Source organism: Polyodon spathula, chromosome 9 (genome assembly GCF_017654505.1).
Source record: "Polyodon spathula isolate WHYD16114869_AA chromosome 9, ASM1765450v1, whole genome shotgun sequence".
Classification (NCBI taxonomy): Eukaryota; Metazoa; Chordata; class Actinopteri; order Acipenseriformes; family Polyodontidae; genus Polyodon; species Polyodon spathula.
This window is the reverse complement of record NC_054542.1, coordinates 7,696,113-7,712,789: the sequence shown is the minus strand read 5'-3', so window position 1 is coordinate 7,712,789 and position 16,677 is coordinate 7,696,113. Positions and strand designations below refer to the sequence as shown.

Genomic DNA, 16,677 nt, shown 5'->3' with positions numbered 1-16,677 from the left:
CGTGTTCTTGCATTCCACGTTCACACGAGCGTTGGCTTTGTTATGGAAAGTGTTCCTGTTGCTCATAACCATTTTCTTTGTTCTGTTGCTTGCAGTTAAATGTATGTTTGTTTGACCAGGACCCTGAAATTGGTGGCCCTTTACTGTGACACAAAACATGTGTGGTTTCTTTTTTTTTGTTTCGTTTTTTAATAGTGGGTTGGATTCTCAATGCTTTTTCCAGACATATTTACTGTCCATTTGCTCCAGTGTCAAGTATTGCATTTTTTTCATCATCCATAACTATGAAAACTCAACAGTGTTACCTTTTTAAACAAACTAAATTCAAAATTAAAATGCTTAGATTAGAAAAAAGACTTCTAGTAGAAAAGTTTGTCTTTTTTTGTATTTGCTAAAAGACTTTATTTAAATGTATTTAAAGAGTGAAAAGGTAAACAAAAAGGATCCATCACCATTTTCAGAAAAAACAAGTGGAAAAAACACCCGTAGACAAACATAAACAAACCAAATCTGCCTCAAAGACCAAGTAGTAAATACAGGGTCTCCTGTATTCTGTTTCATATACAACATACCATATGAGTAACTGGGGGTTAATGTGTGATAAACCAAAGTGAACTAAATTAAAACTGAAATAAAGGAGAAGGTCCTGAAATGATGAATAATTTTAACAAAATAAATCTACCAGGAAACTACTCAGAAAAACACACTGAACTAAGTTGATTTTTTATCTCTAGTTTTAAACCGCTGAAGTAGTTTGATTAGCCTGTGCACTCGCTTCAAAACAGAGTTCTCTGTGTAACAAAACTAGTAAAACGCAAGTCAGGTTAGTTAAGGACTCAGAAGTTTGCTTGCAGCACAGTACTTGGTCTTTTTATTAGTTCTGCAAGATAGTTGGATTTTTCTTTTCTTCCGAACTGCATTTTGATGTGAAGAACCCTAATCCTCAAGTCTGCTCCAGGCTGAATGGATGATATGTCTCATCATGTTAAAATTGATAGTCACTTGTTGTAAACAGGCCTTGTAGTCAATACAGTGAGTTACTATATAAACTGCACCATGCCTGCAGCTAATTTCACAATACCGAGCACAGTTTGTGAAAGGGACTGGCTGTCACGCTTCTTTGTAATAGCATTTTGTAAGGCCCTGACATATTTTGTAATAACTGATGTTTAATTTGTTCACAATGTGAATACATTGCAAATTGCACCATCAGTACCAAACGGGACTCTTGCAGTTTACCAGCTGTGTGCTTTAACAGCAGCCCTGATGTTACTTTACTTGCTGCACTGCCGCTTAAACACTTAGCATCCTTTATAAACGCATTTCACTTGCGAGACCTCAAGCCACCATAAACGATTCATGCATTAGCTGTTTTATCAGCCAGTGTATGGAACTGAAAATGAGGAAAACTCTGCAAATCCCACCAACACATGCTCACAATGTATCATGCTCAGACTGGAGAGCAGCCAGTTCATGCGTGTGTATTTCTTCTTCTGTGTCCTTTGCCAGGTGAGATTCTTATTTATGATATTGCTCCCAGATATCTATCTTTTTATGTAATGTACCTAGAATGTGTAACTACTGGACCTGCCAGCCTGTCTGGTGCAATCTATTATTTAGTTCACTTTGTAAAGATGGCTTCTATAATTCTCCACATCTGGTTAGAAATGTATCATTGATGACAACGTTCTGAGTTTGATTTTGGAAGGTCACACAATTGTTTGACACATGACGGCATCTTATCCAAGTCTTAGGCCTCCAAATGGTGAATATCTGGGCCCATTTAGATTGGTATGCATTAATAAAGCATTCTTACTGTAATCCTAAACATCTGCTGACCCCTGAGGCACCAAATCTGCTAGAAATGATGAGCGCTAAATGGTAAACGTGTACAGCTATGGCCAAAAGTCCTGCCTCGCTCAATAGAATGAACTAATTCTGCTTCATGAAGTCGAATGAAACCTGCTGAATAATATTACGTTAACATATTGAGTTACATTGAGTTTGTAGTTTTCCATATACTTCCAGTATACCTTTGCGATGTAATGTTGTAGTTTCTTTAATTACATCATGTTAAACAAATGATCAGAATTTTGTTCATATAACGTTTTTTTTTTTTTTTTTTTTGATACACTTTTGGCCCTAGCTGTAAAGTCGTTTATACTATAGGGTGAAACTCAGCTAAGTCGCTTATTGCTGTGTTTTTTAAACTAAATATTCCTATTAGCTCTGAGCGGTGTTATTTGTTATTGGTGGTGAAGGTGACGTTTGTAGTGACTGTACAAACAGTATGTTATTAATCTTGACATATATACATAAGAAAAACTGAACAGAGCTCAGCCTCCCTGGAATGTTTAGTGGCAGATGCTGCGTATTATAATTGTGCCCCCGAGTGGCTATACTGTATAATGCTGAAATGCAGTCTTTGTTGTGATTCAAGCTGCCATTTGAAAGTATTCTCTCCTTCACTGGCAGGAACTCCCCAGATAACTGCAGTGTGGTGAAAGGAGGGAAGATGGCTGGTGGTTCGGACAGCATCCCGATGAACTACGGCAGCTACATGGAGGAGAAGCACATCCCGCCCCCAAACATGACAACCAACGAGCGAAGAGTCATTGTACCTGCAGGTACGGGAACTAACTTGCCTGTGCTCGACTTAAAATGACATCTGTTCACATCGGCTTCTTTACACAGTTACTGGCCAGGAAGCTTTAGCACTGTATCTAGTGCATTATCCACTGTTTTGGCCATTTCCAAAGTAAAACACCACTGAATACTGACACCTGATGGTAAGTGGAGTAAGTGCATACATTCCTAAGACTGCCTTCTAGTTCAAAACGTTATGCTCTCTTGGTTTAGAACAGTGGTCCCATCCTAAGCATTTATACTACAAACTGTAGCACTATCGATCAATTAGACCTCCTGAGATATTACATTTTTTAAACTTGGTGTAAAATGACATTGCAGTTGTAAATGGCAGCTTGTGGTAACATGTTATCAATGGAAACTCTTCAGGATTTGTGGTTGCAGTAGAAGGCACACACTGTAAGTTGTTTGTTGCTATGCTGTGTTACAATGTGTGTGTTGAGTTGCAGATTCATGGTTTGTGGTAGTGTGGTACACTGTACAACTGGGGTTTAGGACGTAAGAAATACAGGTCCCCCTAAACAAATCGAAACCTGTTGTCCAGTAACATCGCTGATGTAATGAGCGTTAGTGAACTGGAATATGCTACAGTATGTGCATCATTGTATAAAGAGAACTGTTACTCCACTAAATTGGAGGATAACTTTCAACTAGCACAGGGCTGCTTTACCCTGTAAAAAAGTTTTTTTTTTTTTAAATAAAAAAAATATTTTAATAATACTTAATTGCTGCCATTAGCAAAAAAAAAAAAAAAAATGATAGGGCTCCATTAGTGGTCATTTTTCAAACTCACTCAATTAAGAAATCAGATTAGGAGTCTTTTCCGAAGCAGACCCAGTGATTGAAAAGGGTCGTTTTTGAGAGAATAGTTATGAGGCCCGGTAAATCAAGCTATAACTAGAAACAACACAATAGAAAGCTAACGAATACAGACACAGTAGCAGTTTCCATTTACAGTTACAGCAGACCTCTGAAGCTATGGTGCCACATGAATACACACCTCCACATGCTTTTCCATAATATTACAGTTTACTTGCAGCACACCATACATTGTGTAACACTTTCTGTCTCAAGCTGCAACTTCCTTTCAAAGTGAAGCTGGTAAAAACAGAGTGAGATTGCATCTCCCTTCTTGAGTTAGTTTGAGCAGCAGCATCATCAGAAACAAACACAATAAGCAAAGCTAAAAGCCAACTGAAGGTCGTGTACTGGATTTGAATCGCTGCTGGCAAGATACATTATTTATACTGTGTTAGACCGTATTCATTGTGCTTTGAATAAACAGAAGATTAGGCAGCTGGCATAGCTGCATGTTAAAGGTAGTATAATGTTAACTGCATGATATAGGTAGTGACAGATTGCACACTGACAAGAAACACAGGCATTAACCTTTTTTTTTTAGCTCTCCAGAGACTAGATGTTTCTGGATGAAAATACCAGCTGTGACTTGAACAACCATTAGATAGCCCTTCTCTGTAGTGCAACATGATAGACTGGTCTGTAGTGCAGTATGATAGACTGGTCTGTAGTTCAATATGATAGACTGGTCTGTAATGCAGTATGATAGATCGGTCTGTAGTTCAATATGATAGACTGTTCTGTAGTGCAATATGATCGACTGGTCTGTAGTGCAATATGATAGACTGGTCTGTAGTGCAGTATGATAGACTGGTCTGTAGTTCAATGTGATAGACTGGTCTGTAGTGCAGTATGATAGACTGGTCTGTAGTTTAATATGATAGACTGGTCTGTAGTGCAGTATGATAGACTGGTCTATAGTGCAATATGATAGACTGGTCTGTAGTGCAGTATGATAGACTGGTCTGTAGTTCAATATGATAGACTGGTCTGTAGTGCAGTATGATAGACTGGTCTGTAGTTCAATATGATAGACTGGTCTGTAGTGCAGTATGATAGACTGGTCTGTAGTGCAGTATGATAGACTGGTCTGTAGTTCAATATGATAGACTGGTCTGCAGTTCAATATGATAGACTGGTCTGTCTAGATATTATATACCTATCTGTATTTCAATTTTCAGTCAGTAATCAGTGATACAGAAACAATAGACACTCAAGTGTGAAAATTTTAGACCACTTGTTGCTTTAATTAGGCATCTTAAAGTCTCATGCATTTGACCTTTTGTGGCTATTTGTTCCTTCTATCTTACTATTTTCAATATTTTTATTTACAGTGGTTTGATTCCGTATGCACAACAAATCACAACAACATATAATAGCTCAAAGAGCCAGCTGCCCAACGTTTTGTTATGCTGTATATATCTTTCTCAAAGTTTTGCATCAACCTATAGAATGAACTCATTTTGCTTAATAAAGTCGAATGAAACCTGTTGAATGATGTAGCATTAACATTGAATTCCATACCGCTTTGTAGTTTTCCATACACTTAAGAAAAAACTGACAAAAATTGAAAAAATGTGACATTTTGAAATCTAGCATGAAAGACTGTACTACAATTATGGCTTGCAGTAGACTTTTGCGATATCATTTTGTAGTTTTTTTAATCCTAAACTTCTAGGTGATAGAAAACTTTTGGCCATGGCTGTATATCAAATAAAAACAAAATGAATACCTCTTACCAGTACAAGTGCAAACAGTAGAAGTCTGTTACTTCCATTATCAGTTCTCTCCTCTGCGCAGTAGACGAGATGGATGACAATGGAATGAGAAGATTGCTGATAAATATAATGTGTATACTGCTTGTGTCTTGTGTAGAGAGAACTGATCGTGGAATTGACACTGCTGTTCGTGTTTTACGCCTTTGTAAGTATTCATTTTGAGCTCTAACTGTTAAACAAAAGCAAGGAGCGCAATTCATTTATCACGTTTAATATGATAAACTGACATGCACAAACATTGATGCAGGTAGCCCATTCTGAAGGAGAGGCTTTTATTCATTTCCACAGTTACAGCACTTCACACCCTGGTGGCAGTGTGTGCTATGTGCAAATCCCATTAAAAGTGAATGTAAATTAAATACATAAGCTAGGTTGATAAATATTAGGTATGCTATTTTGGTATTTGTACACACAGATCCCCCCCGCTTGGAGTGATATAACAGTTACATGGAAACAAACAGAATTCTTTACATCATTTTTTTTTTAAACAGACCCCACTCTCTGGACGACAGACCACGTGCGTCAGTGGCTGGAGTGGGCAGTAAAGGAGTATGCCCTCGTGGATGTCAACACCTCCTTGTTCCAGAACATCGACGGGAAGGAGCTATGCAAAATGAGCAAGGAGGACTTCCTAAGACTAACCCCCAGCTACAATGCTGACATCCTCCTCTCACACCTGCACTACCTCAGAGAGAGTAAGTATAGTTGGTGGTTGACTAGTAATACGTTGACCTGGCCAGCCCTTGGTTTTCCTATACCTTCCTTCATCTTTTCTTGAGTTCAGTTTTCATTGGGTATCAGGTTTTCTCTGCACTATTCCTGTGTTGCTGATCGTTGTCAGTATTGTTGTGGCAGCGCTGCATGCTATGTTTCTGTGTCCTTATACTTCCGGTGGTGCTCATGTCATACCTCTCCCCACTTCAGCATGTCAACTGACCTGCCTTTTCAAAAACAAAACATTTGAGTTTTTATGTTTAGGCCGCTTGAGGCAACCCCAACCAGGGACTAAATTCCACAGCTGCCGCAATTCACAAGTACACAAGATGGAAGCTTTGATTGGCCGGTGAGCATTGTTTCATAGACAAATAACATGTGTGTGTATATATATATATATTCGTATTTATTAAAGAAAGTTTTATTAAATTATTGGATTTTTGGCCGGTCTGTCCGCGCTGTAAGGTTTTTGAAAATATAAGGGGGATTCATAAGACCATTTACTCCCATTTTTCCTTTAAGGAGAAAAAAAAGGATCCATTGGAGTTTTAAAACACTAAGGGGTAGATGCACTAAAGGGTTGCGCCTGTCTCAATAGTCGCAAACCAATTGCAAACGCGTCGGAAGTCTAGGGTGAAATGCACTAAACAAGCGTAATGCTGTTAGCGACTTTTTTCTTTGCGGTTCCGTCTCAGATGAATACGGAATTATAGCCGTTCCTGCATAAATTCAAATGAGGGGCCTCAGATATTATAATGAGATTTATTTTGTGTTACCGGAGGCCTACAGGCTAAATTTTTATACAATGTAATGTGTAGCCTACCCAAAACACATTAGTGTTATTTCAGTGCAATGATTTATGCATTTAAAAATACATTGAGCACTATAAATGTATGTGTGTGTGATTTTATTGTATTTTTTTAAACCCGTCAGGCAAACATGTCTGGTTTAGCGAGGGGCTACTGTATGGTTATGAAAATCTTTTTGATAGAAACACATTTTTTATTTGGGGGTGAAGGCGGGGGCCCCACTGTATAATCTGATGGGATTTAACTGCCTTTCATTATTTATTCTAAATGAGTATATTGCGGCTCTCTTTATTAACATATTTTCTCTTAGTACATATGACAAAATGTATACTTTGTGGTATGTTTGTGCTGTGACTGGCCCATCTTAGCACATCTACCCCTGAGATTTAATTGACAGGGTCTTAGATATTCTTCAATAGTCTTTTTAAATTGTAGTGTTTTGTAGTAGTCATAGGTTTTGATTTCTAATGACACCTTTGTATAAAAGGCTTTCTGAATGTCATCCATAGTGTCAAATACTGCTTAGATTAGAAATTGACCGAACGGAATGTCCCAATTATGGAACTTTATGGAGTATTCTGATTTCATAATTCATAGTCAGCTTATATTGGGTGTCACATTATCAATATTACCGTCACACTGTATTGGTGTATCTTAGCTACAATGTTAACCCTTTCTTCCTTAGAAACTATCACCAAAATAAACAAACTAGTTTTACAGTGGCGGCAGGAGAAGCCAATAAGATGCTTGTTTTTCAGTCTTGAAACTTTAGGGTTTTTTTTATAGTGAAAGGCAGGACTGCAAATATTGGTAAAGGCTGTTAGTAATGCACGCCACTGGATACCATCTTCCTGTTTCTTGCTAGTATAAAATGTAGATTTGTAATTCCAGTGTTGACTCTCATTCTTCACAAGGCTCTTAAATACAGTAGGCTTTACGGTATTTTTAAAACAACAAACATAAAGAAAGGGTTCGGTCATAGAGAGAAATGGGGGGGGGGGGGGGTTAAAGCTGTTGCAACATCTTGGCATTGAAATCTGTGGACAAGGAGGAAAGGGTTGATAAAGGAAAGGGGAAGAATGTCCTCCAAAAGCTTTGCATTTATCCTTTTTTTTTGTCTTGGCACAAGCAGTCCTTTCTGCCAATATGTACATGCTTGTGCAAATTACTTAAGAAATGAATAAGGCATGCAATTTTCTCAGATGACAGTGGGCAGCAGTGATTTACTGTTTTATTTATTTTGGTTTTTCTCACATTATCTCCTTTACTTTTTCATTTTCTCTTACTAACACCCCTCTCTCTGTCTCTCTCTCTCTGTCTCTCTCTCTCTCTCTCTCTCTCTCTCTCTCTCTCTCTCTCTCTCTCTGTCTCTCTGCTTCTTAGATGTGCTGTGCTGTACATGGGACGTTATTTTACCGCGCTAATGGTTAAGGTTGATTTTTCTTATTCAAATGACAGCTTTCCGAGGCTAAGTGATCTCAAGTTATTTCTAGCCGTTGCCAGTTATTTCCTCTTTCAAAAGAATGTTTTGTTTCTCAGCTCCACTTCCTCACTTGACTTCAGATGATGTTGACAAAGCCTTACAAAACTCCCCTCGGTTAATGCATGCCCGTAACACAGGTAAGAAGAACCTGGATTCCTCTCTCTGCTTTGCTGGGGACTTTCATTCATTAATCCATTAGGGCAATGCAATATATATATATATTAGATATTAGAGATATAGGTGAGATACATAATGAACGTTTTACAGTCAGGTTTATTGATTGATTGATTGATTGATTGACTGATTGGTTGATGTCTTCCTTTAATCCCTTTTTCACTTAGCTACTGCTGTAACAGAATTATGCTCCCTTTATAAATAATGGATGGAAGAAGCGTGTTTCTCTTTTAATCTTTTTTTTTTTTTTCAATTCTGTACTGTTTTGTAATTAACTTTCCTCAACATAACAGAACTGTGACAGTGAAATACTGTTGTGCAAAGTGACTTTGGCCCAAATGTTCATCTAAATGATCTGGAACATATAAATGTGATCTAAGTAGTCTTCATTTATCCATTTGTTGTTATTATTATTTTAGTCGAGCTTCCTTACAGTATATGTCTGTTTATTATATTGTGTACAGCTATGGCCAAAACTTTTGCGTCACTCAGTAGAATGAACTCATTTTGCTTCATAAAGTTGAATGAAAACTTCTGAGTAAAGTTATATTAACAGATTTAATTAGGCTACATAACAGTTTATAGTTTTCCACATAATGAAAAACGGACAAAAATTAAAAAATGTGACATTTCGAAATGTAACATGAAATACTGGACTACTATTATGGCTTCCAGTAGACTTTTGCAATATAATATAATAATTTTGTAGTTTCTTTGATTACATAACATTAAATGAAGATGTATTTGATGTTCATATATACTGATATATATATATATATATATATATATATATATATATATATATATATATATATATATATATATATATATATATATATATATATATATATATAATATTCCTCAATCCTAAAATTCTAGGTGATGCAAAGCTGTTTGCCGCAGCTACAGACATATTCCATGTACTCTGAGTCAGGCTTCCCAAAAACAAATTAAATTATTAAAGGTATCATAAATATTATGCTGGATTTCCAGAACCTACCAAACAAGCAAAATATATGTAGCTTATTTCTCTCCCAAGTGCCCATGGTTTTTGTTCGTAATGTCACACAAATCCATATTTACCGGCGGTTCCACTGTGGCTATGCGGAAGCCTAAAGCCTGGGTATAGTACGAGCTCTGTCTGTACAGAACCACCAATGCACCTTGACTCTAGTCTGCTCTGCTGCCCCTGCTTTGTGCTCTCCACCTGCCTGTCTGTGCTTCCAGCCTGGCTTACCTGAGACTGCTGTGCAGACAACATGCAGGTTATTAGTGGGAGGCACTGAGAGCGTCTCATTTAAGATATTGCTAATACAGTACAAGGCATGGTCTACAACCTGGTGTTACATATAAAGGTGTGTGCCAGTCAGTCAGAATTGCAGCCCATCATCACATTGAATCATTCCTGTGGCAATAATGTATGTGAATACAAATACAATATATATATATATATATATATATATATATATATATATATATATATATATATATATATATATATATATATATATATATATCAACACAATCACTGAAATTTGGTGGACAAAAACATTTGTGCTGCATTACAAGGAAGCAGTGAGTGAAAAGCTAAGCAGCATTTGCCAACCACAACACACTGTTTGTTTTTGAAATGTTATTTTGTAGTACTATTCCTAAACAGTGGTTTGTAACTCCTCCATGCCTTCGCTTGCCGTTCGCGTGGAGTCGTGTAAAATGTCCCACTTCTCTTTTGTATTCCAGGGGGTGCAGCTTTTATTTTCCCAAACTCTTCTGTTTATCCTGATGCCACCCCGAGGGTGACTGCCAGACCAGGTACAGTGCACCCCAGTGGAAACCTTTCAAACTGCAGTGAAGCTTATAGTACTGTCAAAGTGTGGTCATGGTTCTACAGTATATAAAAACACACAATCAACAGAAATAAAGCTTTATGACTTGTTTTCCTCCAGTAGTAATTCTTGTGGTAACTGCTGGCATATTATTGTAAGGGTTTTAGTTTCTGTGGGTTTTGCGCCCTCCAGTGGTAAAAAAATATATATTATTACAGTGAATCGATGGAAAAGTTTTGTGCTGGTCATGAGGGTGGATGTGCCGGGATCATGGTTCAAGGTTAGGGCTTGGGTTAGGGTTAGGGTTAGGGTTAGGGTTAGGGTTAGGGTTAGGGTTAGGGTTAGAGTTAGAGTTAGAGTTAGAGTTAGGGTTAGGGTTAGAGTTAGGGTTAGGGCTAGGGCTAGGGTTAGGGTTAGGACTGTCTCATAAGAATGTATTTGCTTTTGAAAGTTTGAATTAAAGGAAGTTTTCAATCATGCTGTAGGGGATGTAGAAAGTTTGTCAACTGGACTAAGAAACATTTTTAGGATGAAAAAAAGTCTAGGGCTATTCTAGTCAATAAAATAGTAGACCTTGAAAAAGAGAGTGAGCAGATGACTTGTTTAAATTCCCCGATGACGTGTAGACTTTCCCCCAGAATTCAGCATCTTTGTCTGCTCACGGTGGGTTTGGACATGGGCATGAGATGAGATGTTTTGATGTATTTTTTATTCTTTTGCGGTGGAGAACTGGGTTAGAGCATGCAAACTGTGTGGATGTTGGGTGTGGAAAACCACTGAAATAATGCACATATTCTGTGTGGGAATACGCAGAAGCCTTCTGTATTTTATTAATGATTTCTATAGACATACTGTAGGTTTTGTTTCAGTTTTAGCTTGGAATTCATTCAACTCATCTACAGCAGAGTCAGGTTTTTTTTTTCAACTTAATAAAGAAGAGTGTTGTCATAATAATATTACATGTTGTTGACATCTTGCGTTATTGTTCTGGTTGATACAGATTGCTCATTACCTGTATTCGGTGTTTGGGGTATTGTGCATACTGACGACATGAAAATGTCTTTGTTTGTAGAGCAGCATTCATTTGTAATGAACTGATTAAGAATCATCAACACATCTCCTCAGTGTTACTGCCCTATTACTCTTCTCGTGCAGGAGTGCTAAAAAGAAAGACGGCACTGGAATTAGACAAATATTTTGGTGAGAAGTCCTTGGCAGTGTGTCGTATGGGTTGTATTTACCCCTTGTGGGGGTTGATCCTTGGAGGTGCTTGAGACTCACCCCTAGAGGGCGACACCGACCACACAACCAATTATCTTCTGTTGTCTTGTCTCCTTTTTATTTTTTTGTCGTGGACTTAAAAACGATGTAACAGTACCAGCACACACAGGTTAATAAGATATACAGCAGTGTCTACATTTCTTAGAGCTCCTCAGCATTTGCCATGTGTATCCTTTAAATACCAACTTGCATGGAAACCTCTGGGTATTTCCATTTTCAGTCAGTAATCAGTGATATAGAAACAGTAGGCATTCATGTGTGACCACTTTGTGCTTCAATTAGGCATTTTAAAAAAACGTTTTAGCATATTGCTGCCTTTCTCTTATTATGTTAAATTAATTGCATGTGTGGCCTATTAAAATAATCAATTAAATTAGACAATCACTCATTTGCCTATTTTGACAATGTTCCAAGATTTCCAGCTGCAGTGGTGTGATTTCATACGCACAGCAAATCATAACCACTGAAGCAATGGGGTGTTCTAATACATTTGCACAATACTGTAGTTCTGTGTATAATAAAAAATAGAAAATAAGCTTTGGAAGAACTGGTTTTAGCGGAAAGTAATGCAGTGACTCTGTGTTTAAGTTTAATGTGTTTAATCTTTTTCAGACTTGTCTTACGAAGCAGCTAGAAGGTCTGGATGGACCCCACACTCTGTGGCTCCAGCTAAGGGTACGGGAATGAAAAACTACAACATTGAAACCGGAGCTGTAGGAATCCACTAATACTGCCAAATAAAAATAAAATGGGGCTATTTTTGTATCCCTGCAAAAATCAGAGGAAAATGTTTTAATTTGCACAGTACCAGTGATGAAAATCTGTAAACCCCATCACTATGAGGGTGTTCTGTAGCAAGTGACTGCCTTTTATTAAAACATTTTTGTATTAACAGGTGCCCAGCTGTCTTCCTCCGCAGTCAGTAAACCTGAAGAGCACCGACCCCAGTTAGGTAGGTACTGTTACATGTGTGGAGAAACGGCAGGGGCAATGCTGCGATACATCCCAGAATATGCAAGGCCAGGTTAATAATGCCGCAGGTCGAGGGTTAGCTCGGGAGGAATAACCAGATCCAGCACCTCTGTATTCTCATCTCTAATTATCTTTACTCTCTTTTAAACTGTAGGAACAAGTCAATGGTGAATTAAATACATTTTCCAGGTGCTCCTGAGCGCAGGATTGCTATACTGTTATTGAAATCCACCCCTGACATTACATGTGCGAGTGGAACCCTCTCTTTTATAATCCTGGCTGTTTTTCTGTTTATTATTATTAACATGTATGTGTTAGACTTCCGACGTCCTACACATTAAAGGACTATTCCTGTCTTTGCTTCCTTAGATCCCTACCAAATCCTTGGACCAACCAGCAGCCGACTAGCGAATCCAGGTAAGCATGCAACTGTGTCCATTTCAATTGGTGGGACCTTCTCACAAAGTTTTAACTCCTACGCTATCTACAGCTGTGGCCAAATGTTTTGCATCACCTACAATTTTAGTAGTGAGCCATAAAAAAAAAAAAAAAATGTAATAAATGATATGAACATAATTTAGCTCTTTTATTTAACATCATGTAATCAAAGAAACAACAAAATGATACCGCAAGAGTCTAATAGTTCTACGGTATTTCATGTTAGATTTCGGAATGTCGCATTATTTCAATTGCTGTCAGTTTTTCGTTCAGTATATGGAAAACTACAAAGCGGAATGTAATTCAAAATGTTAACATTATTCAGCAGGTTTCATTTGACTTTATGAAGCACAATGAGTTAATTCTATAGGGTGATGCTAAACAGGAAGGGGTTCTTCTTAGGTAATTAAAATACAGTCAGTGCTTATTTTTGTATTACCTACTCATGTATTCGCTCTTTATTTTATTCCTAAAACAGACTTTAAAAAAAAGCATTCATTAAACAACTCAGGTATGAAGTGGGTCCAATGTTTCACTTTGACCTTGAAACGTGCGCATGTCTTTCCCTATTTAAATGTATTTATTAAACAACCCTGACTTCAAAGTACAGAACAGCTTAAAAAATATTGTCATTTTAGTTTTTACAGTCTGGTCCATTGAACATACTTATAATTTAGGGTAAAAAAAGTGATGTTTCAAAGGTAATGAAAAATGAGAGGGTGTCATTATTTGTGACAAGGTTGAAAAATGACTTTTATCATTCCTCAGCCAGAGATAGACTGAACCAAACAACCCGTTGAGGTTCACCTATACCTAATATCTCTGTGTCTGTGTTTTGTGTAGGTGTCAGGGAAATATGTTACCAGCAGGCTACTATAAAAAGTAGGCACCCTTGTTCTCCAAAACTAACCCCAAATACAGACTCTCCTACATGCTGTATGTTATACCCAAAGCTGACATCCCTACTAATATTAACCCATTACCGTTCTATTGTGCTGGACTGTCAGGCACAAAATCAAATATCCAGATGGAAACGTGCCTAGCCACCTGTCTGCATTATTCAGCATTGTTTAGATTAGCAGCCGGTCTGTTCCAGATTGGTTAGCTGACTTTCGTCGTCTAGTGGATATTTCAGCAAACATTGCAGCATTATACTCAACTATGACAGCTACAGTAAGCCGGAGGCGTGCAGTATTCGATCTCTTTAGCAACTACACGGCTAATGTATTTTATTTTTTGTATTTTATTTTTTAACAATACAGGCTATTGTATTTTATATTGCCTGAAAACTCCGGTTGATAGGGGGTTAAAAAAAAAGAGTGATCAAAAATCGTAATGTGAGCTGAGATCCAGATATCTTTTGCTTTTGATTTCAGTAATCCAAATGTTTGACCAATGACAAAGCACGTTTTGTCCACTCACGTGGATTCAGCACAGAAAACAGTCACTACATGATAATTACAGAACTTTAATTTCACTCCTAGCTGTTTGTCGAGATATTAATCAATTCCGTTTCTGAACATTTCCGTTATGATTTGACTGCAACAGCTTTTTAAATCAACAAACTCGTCTTTTACTGTTGTCTCCTCTCTTAACAGGGAGCGGGCAGATTCAGCTGTGGCAGTTCCTGCTGGAGCTCCTGTCAGACAGCTCCAACTCCAACTGCATCACCTGGGAGGGGACCAACGGGGAGTTCAAGATGACGGACCCGGACGAGGTGGCGCGGCGCTGGGGGGAGCGCAAGACCAAGCCCAACATGAACTATGACAAGCTGAGCCGAGCCCTGCGCTACTACTACGACAAGAACATCATGACCAAGGTGCACGGCAAGCGTTACGCCTACAAGTTCGACTTCCACGGCATCGCCCAGGCACTGCAGCCCCACCCCCCAGAGTCCTCCATGTACAAGTACCCCACGGACCTGTCCTACATGAGCTCCTACCACGGGCACCAGCAAAAGATGAACTTTGTGACCCCGCACCCCCCAACCCTCCCCGTCACCTCTTCTAGTTTTTTCGCCACCCCGAATCCCTACTGGAATTCACCGACTGGAACCATTTACCCCAACACCAGGCACCCTGCCTCCCACATGACGTCACACCTGGGCACCTACTACTAGATGTCGTTTTCCCTTTGCCGTTTTTTATTTTCTTTTTATTCTAGTAAGTGGCAGGGAAAAAAAAAATGGCGAGCCTAAACTAGAATTATATAGCCCTAAGAAAAAATGAATTAAAGGGAATCGCAAAGACTGGAGAAATGTATGGATGTTAAGATTAGGGTTAGGACCCAAGTGACGAGAGTCGAGAGGCAGGAATGAGAAGATTTAGGACAAAGTTGAATTGTAGAGAATCTCAGCAAGCAGATGGCAATCTTAAAACTGGTTATTAAAAGAAATTCAGCGGCGTGCAGCAACTGGACAAAGAATGGGACCAAACAGTAATAGTAATGCTAATACTACAGGAAATACATAAAGCTGCATGAAAGCTTAGCAAATATATACAGTATGAATTACATATACCAAATGAACCAAGCATATCAAAGACTGGAAATGTGGTAGTGTGGGACAAAGCACAAACCAACAACATACAGAGAGAAATTGGCTATTTTTCTACATATGTTGAGGATGAAGAGATGTTAGCTGTATCAGACTGTGAAATAAATGCATGTTGTCTTCACCAGCAATGGGCAATACGAGAATATTGAGCCAGCCATAAGGACTGAGAATGGGAGAAAGCTCTTGGGATGTGATGAACTGAAGGAAGTCGGAAGGGAAAAGCTAGGGTGTTTGAAATGGGGAGAGATCCACAATTTTGAAGGATGTCGGAGAGAACGTAAACCAACTGGACAATGAATTATTGCTTACTTGGATATACATTGCCAGTTTCTATCAGTATTATTATACTACACAGTAGTACATATGGCATTATTGAAGTTAAAGGAAATCAGTAACTTTACTTGAGATATTTTAAAAAGGGAATACCAGAATATTACAGAAAAAGCATCTCGTTTTTATAATTTGGAAAAACTGGAATCGGGAGGATGTTGTTTACCTTCTGTAGGACCTCAAATCGTTACTGGGGGCAGTCTTCCTGCTGTCTTAGATGCACACAGAAACTCCCTTGTACTGCCAAAGAGATTTCTTTAAAGGGCCAATTATGTTGAGTCGCGAACGCTGTGCGTTCGTTAGAGAAATATACAATTCAGTGTTATTATTATTTTTCTTTTTTATATATATATTATAATTATGTAACTTATGCATTTATACACTACGAGTTGATCTCGGCCAACCAAAGACACAGAACGAAAAAAAAAAGAAATGGACTATGAAACCTTTGTGGCCTTGGATTTTAACTCTGTATGCTTTTGTGTTTACATTACAAACTATAAATACTTAGAAATGCAGATTGTATGTAACAAAAAAATAAGCTTGGCCTGGCATGGCATTTTCAGGCATATTCTGTATTTTACATTACCTAAAACAAAGGGAGGGGAGTAGGACTGGGAGGGTTACGTGAGGAAGCACAGGGTATTACAGGTGAAACTTAGATGAAATGAAGTTTCAGCTACTAGTGCCTTCACCAACATACCAGTATTACAATAAGAGCCAGGTGTTAACAGACTCAACTCGGAAAGGGGTATGCTGCGGTAAGCAATATTTTTTTGTATGGTGTAATTCTAATAAAAATGTTTTTAAACGA

General features: G+C 38.1%; 1 protein-coding gene across 10 annotated transcripts in view; it reads left to right on the top strand.

The window, feature by feature from the left end:
- The window catches only part of LOC121320377 (transcriptional regulator Erg), a 69,142-nt gene extending 52,465 nt beyond the window's left edge, over positions 1 to 16,677 (top strand). For 5 of the 10 annotated variants that reach the window (XM_041258639.1, XM_041258646.1, XM_041258640.1 and 2 more), the window contains 10 exons: positions 2,476 to 2,627; positions 5,380 to 5,427; positions 5,774 to 5,977; positions 8,345 to 8,425; positions 10,203 to 10,274; positions 12,182 to 12,244; positions 12,465 to 12,521; positions 12,911 to 12,958; positions 13,823 to 13,861; positions 14,578 to 16,677. In XM_041258639.1, coding sequence (XP_041114573.1) covers positions 2,476 to 2,627; positions 5,380 to 5,427; positions 5,774 to 5,977; positions 8,345 to 8,425; positions 10,203 to 10,274; positions 12,182 to 12,244; positions 12,465 to 12,521; positions 12,911 to 12,958; positions 13,823 to 13,861; positions 14,578 to 15,098 — 1,285 coding nt within the window. In that variant the 3' untranslated portion in view covers positions 15,099 to 16,677. The remainder of the gene's footprint in view (positions 1 to 2,475; positions 2,628 to 5,379; positions 5,428 to 5,773; positions 5,978 to 8,344; positions 8,426 to 10,202; positions 10,275 to 12,181; positions 12,245 to 12,464; positions 12,522 to 12,910; positions 12,959 to 13,822; positions 13,862 to 14,577) is intronic. The other 5 variants (XM_041258644.1, XM_041258643.1, XM_041258641.1 and 2 more) reach the window with 5 other exon arrangements.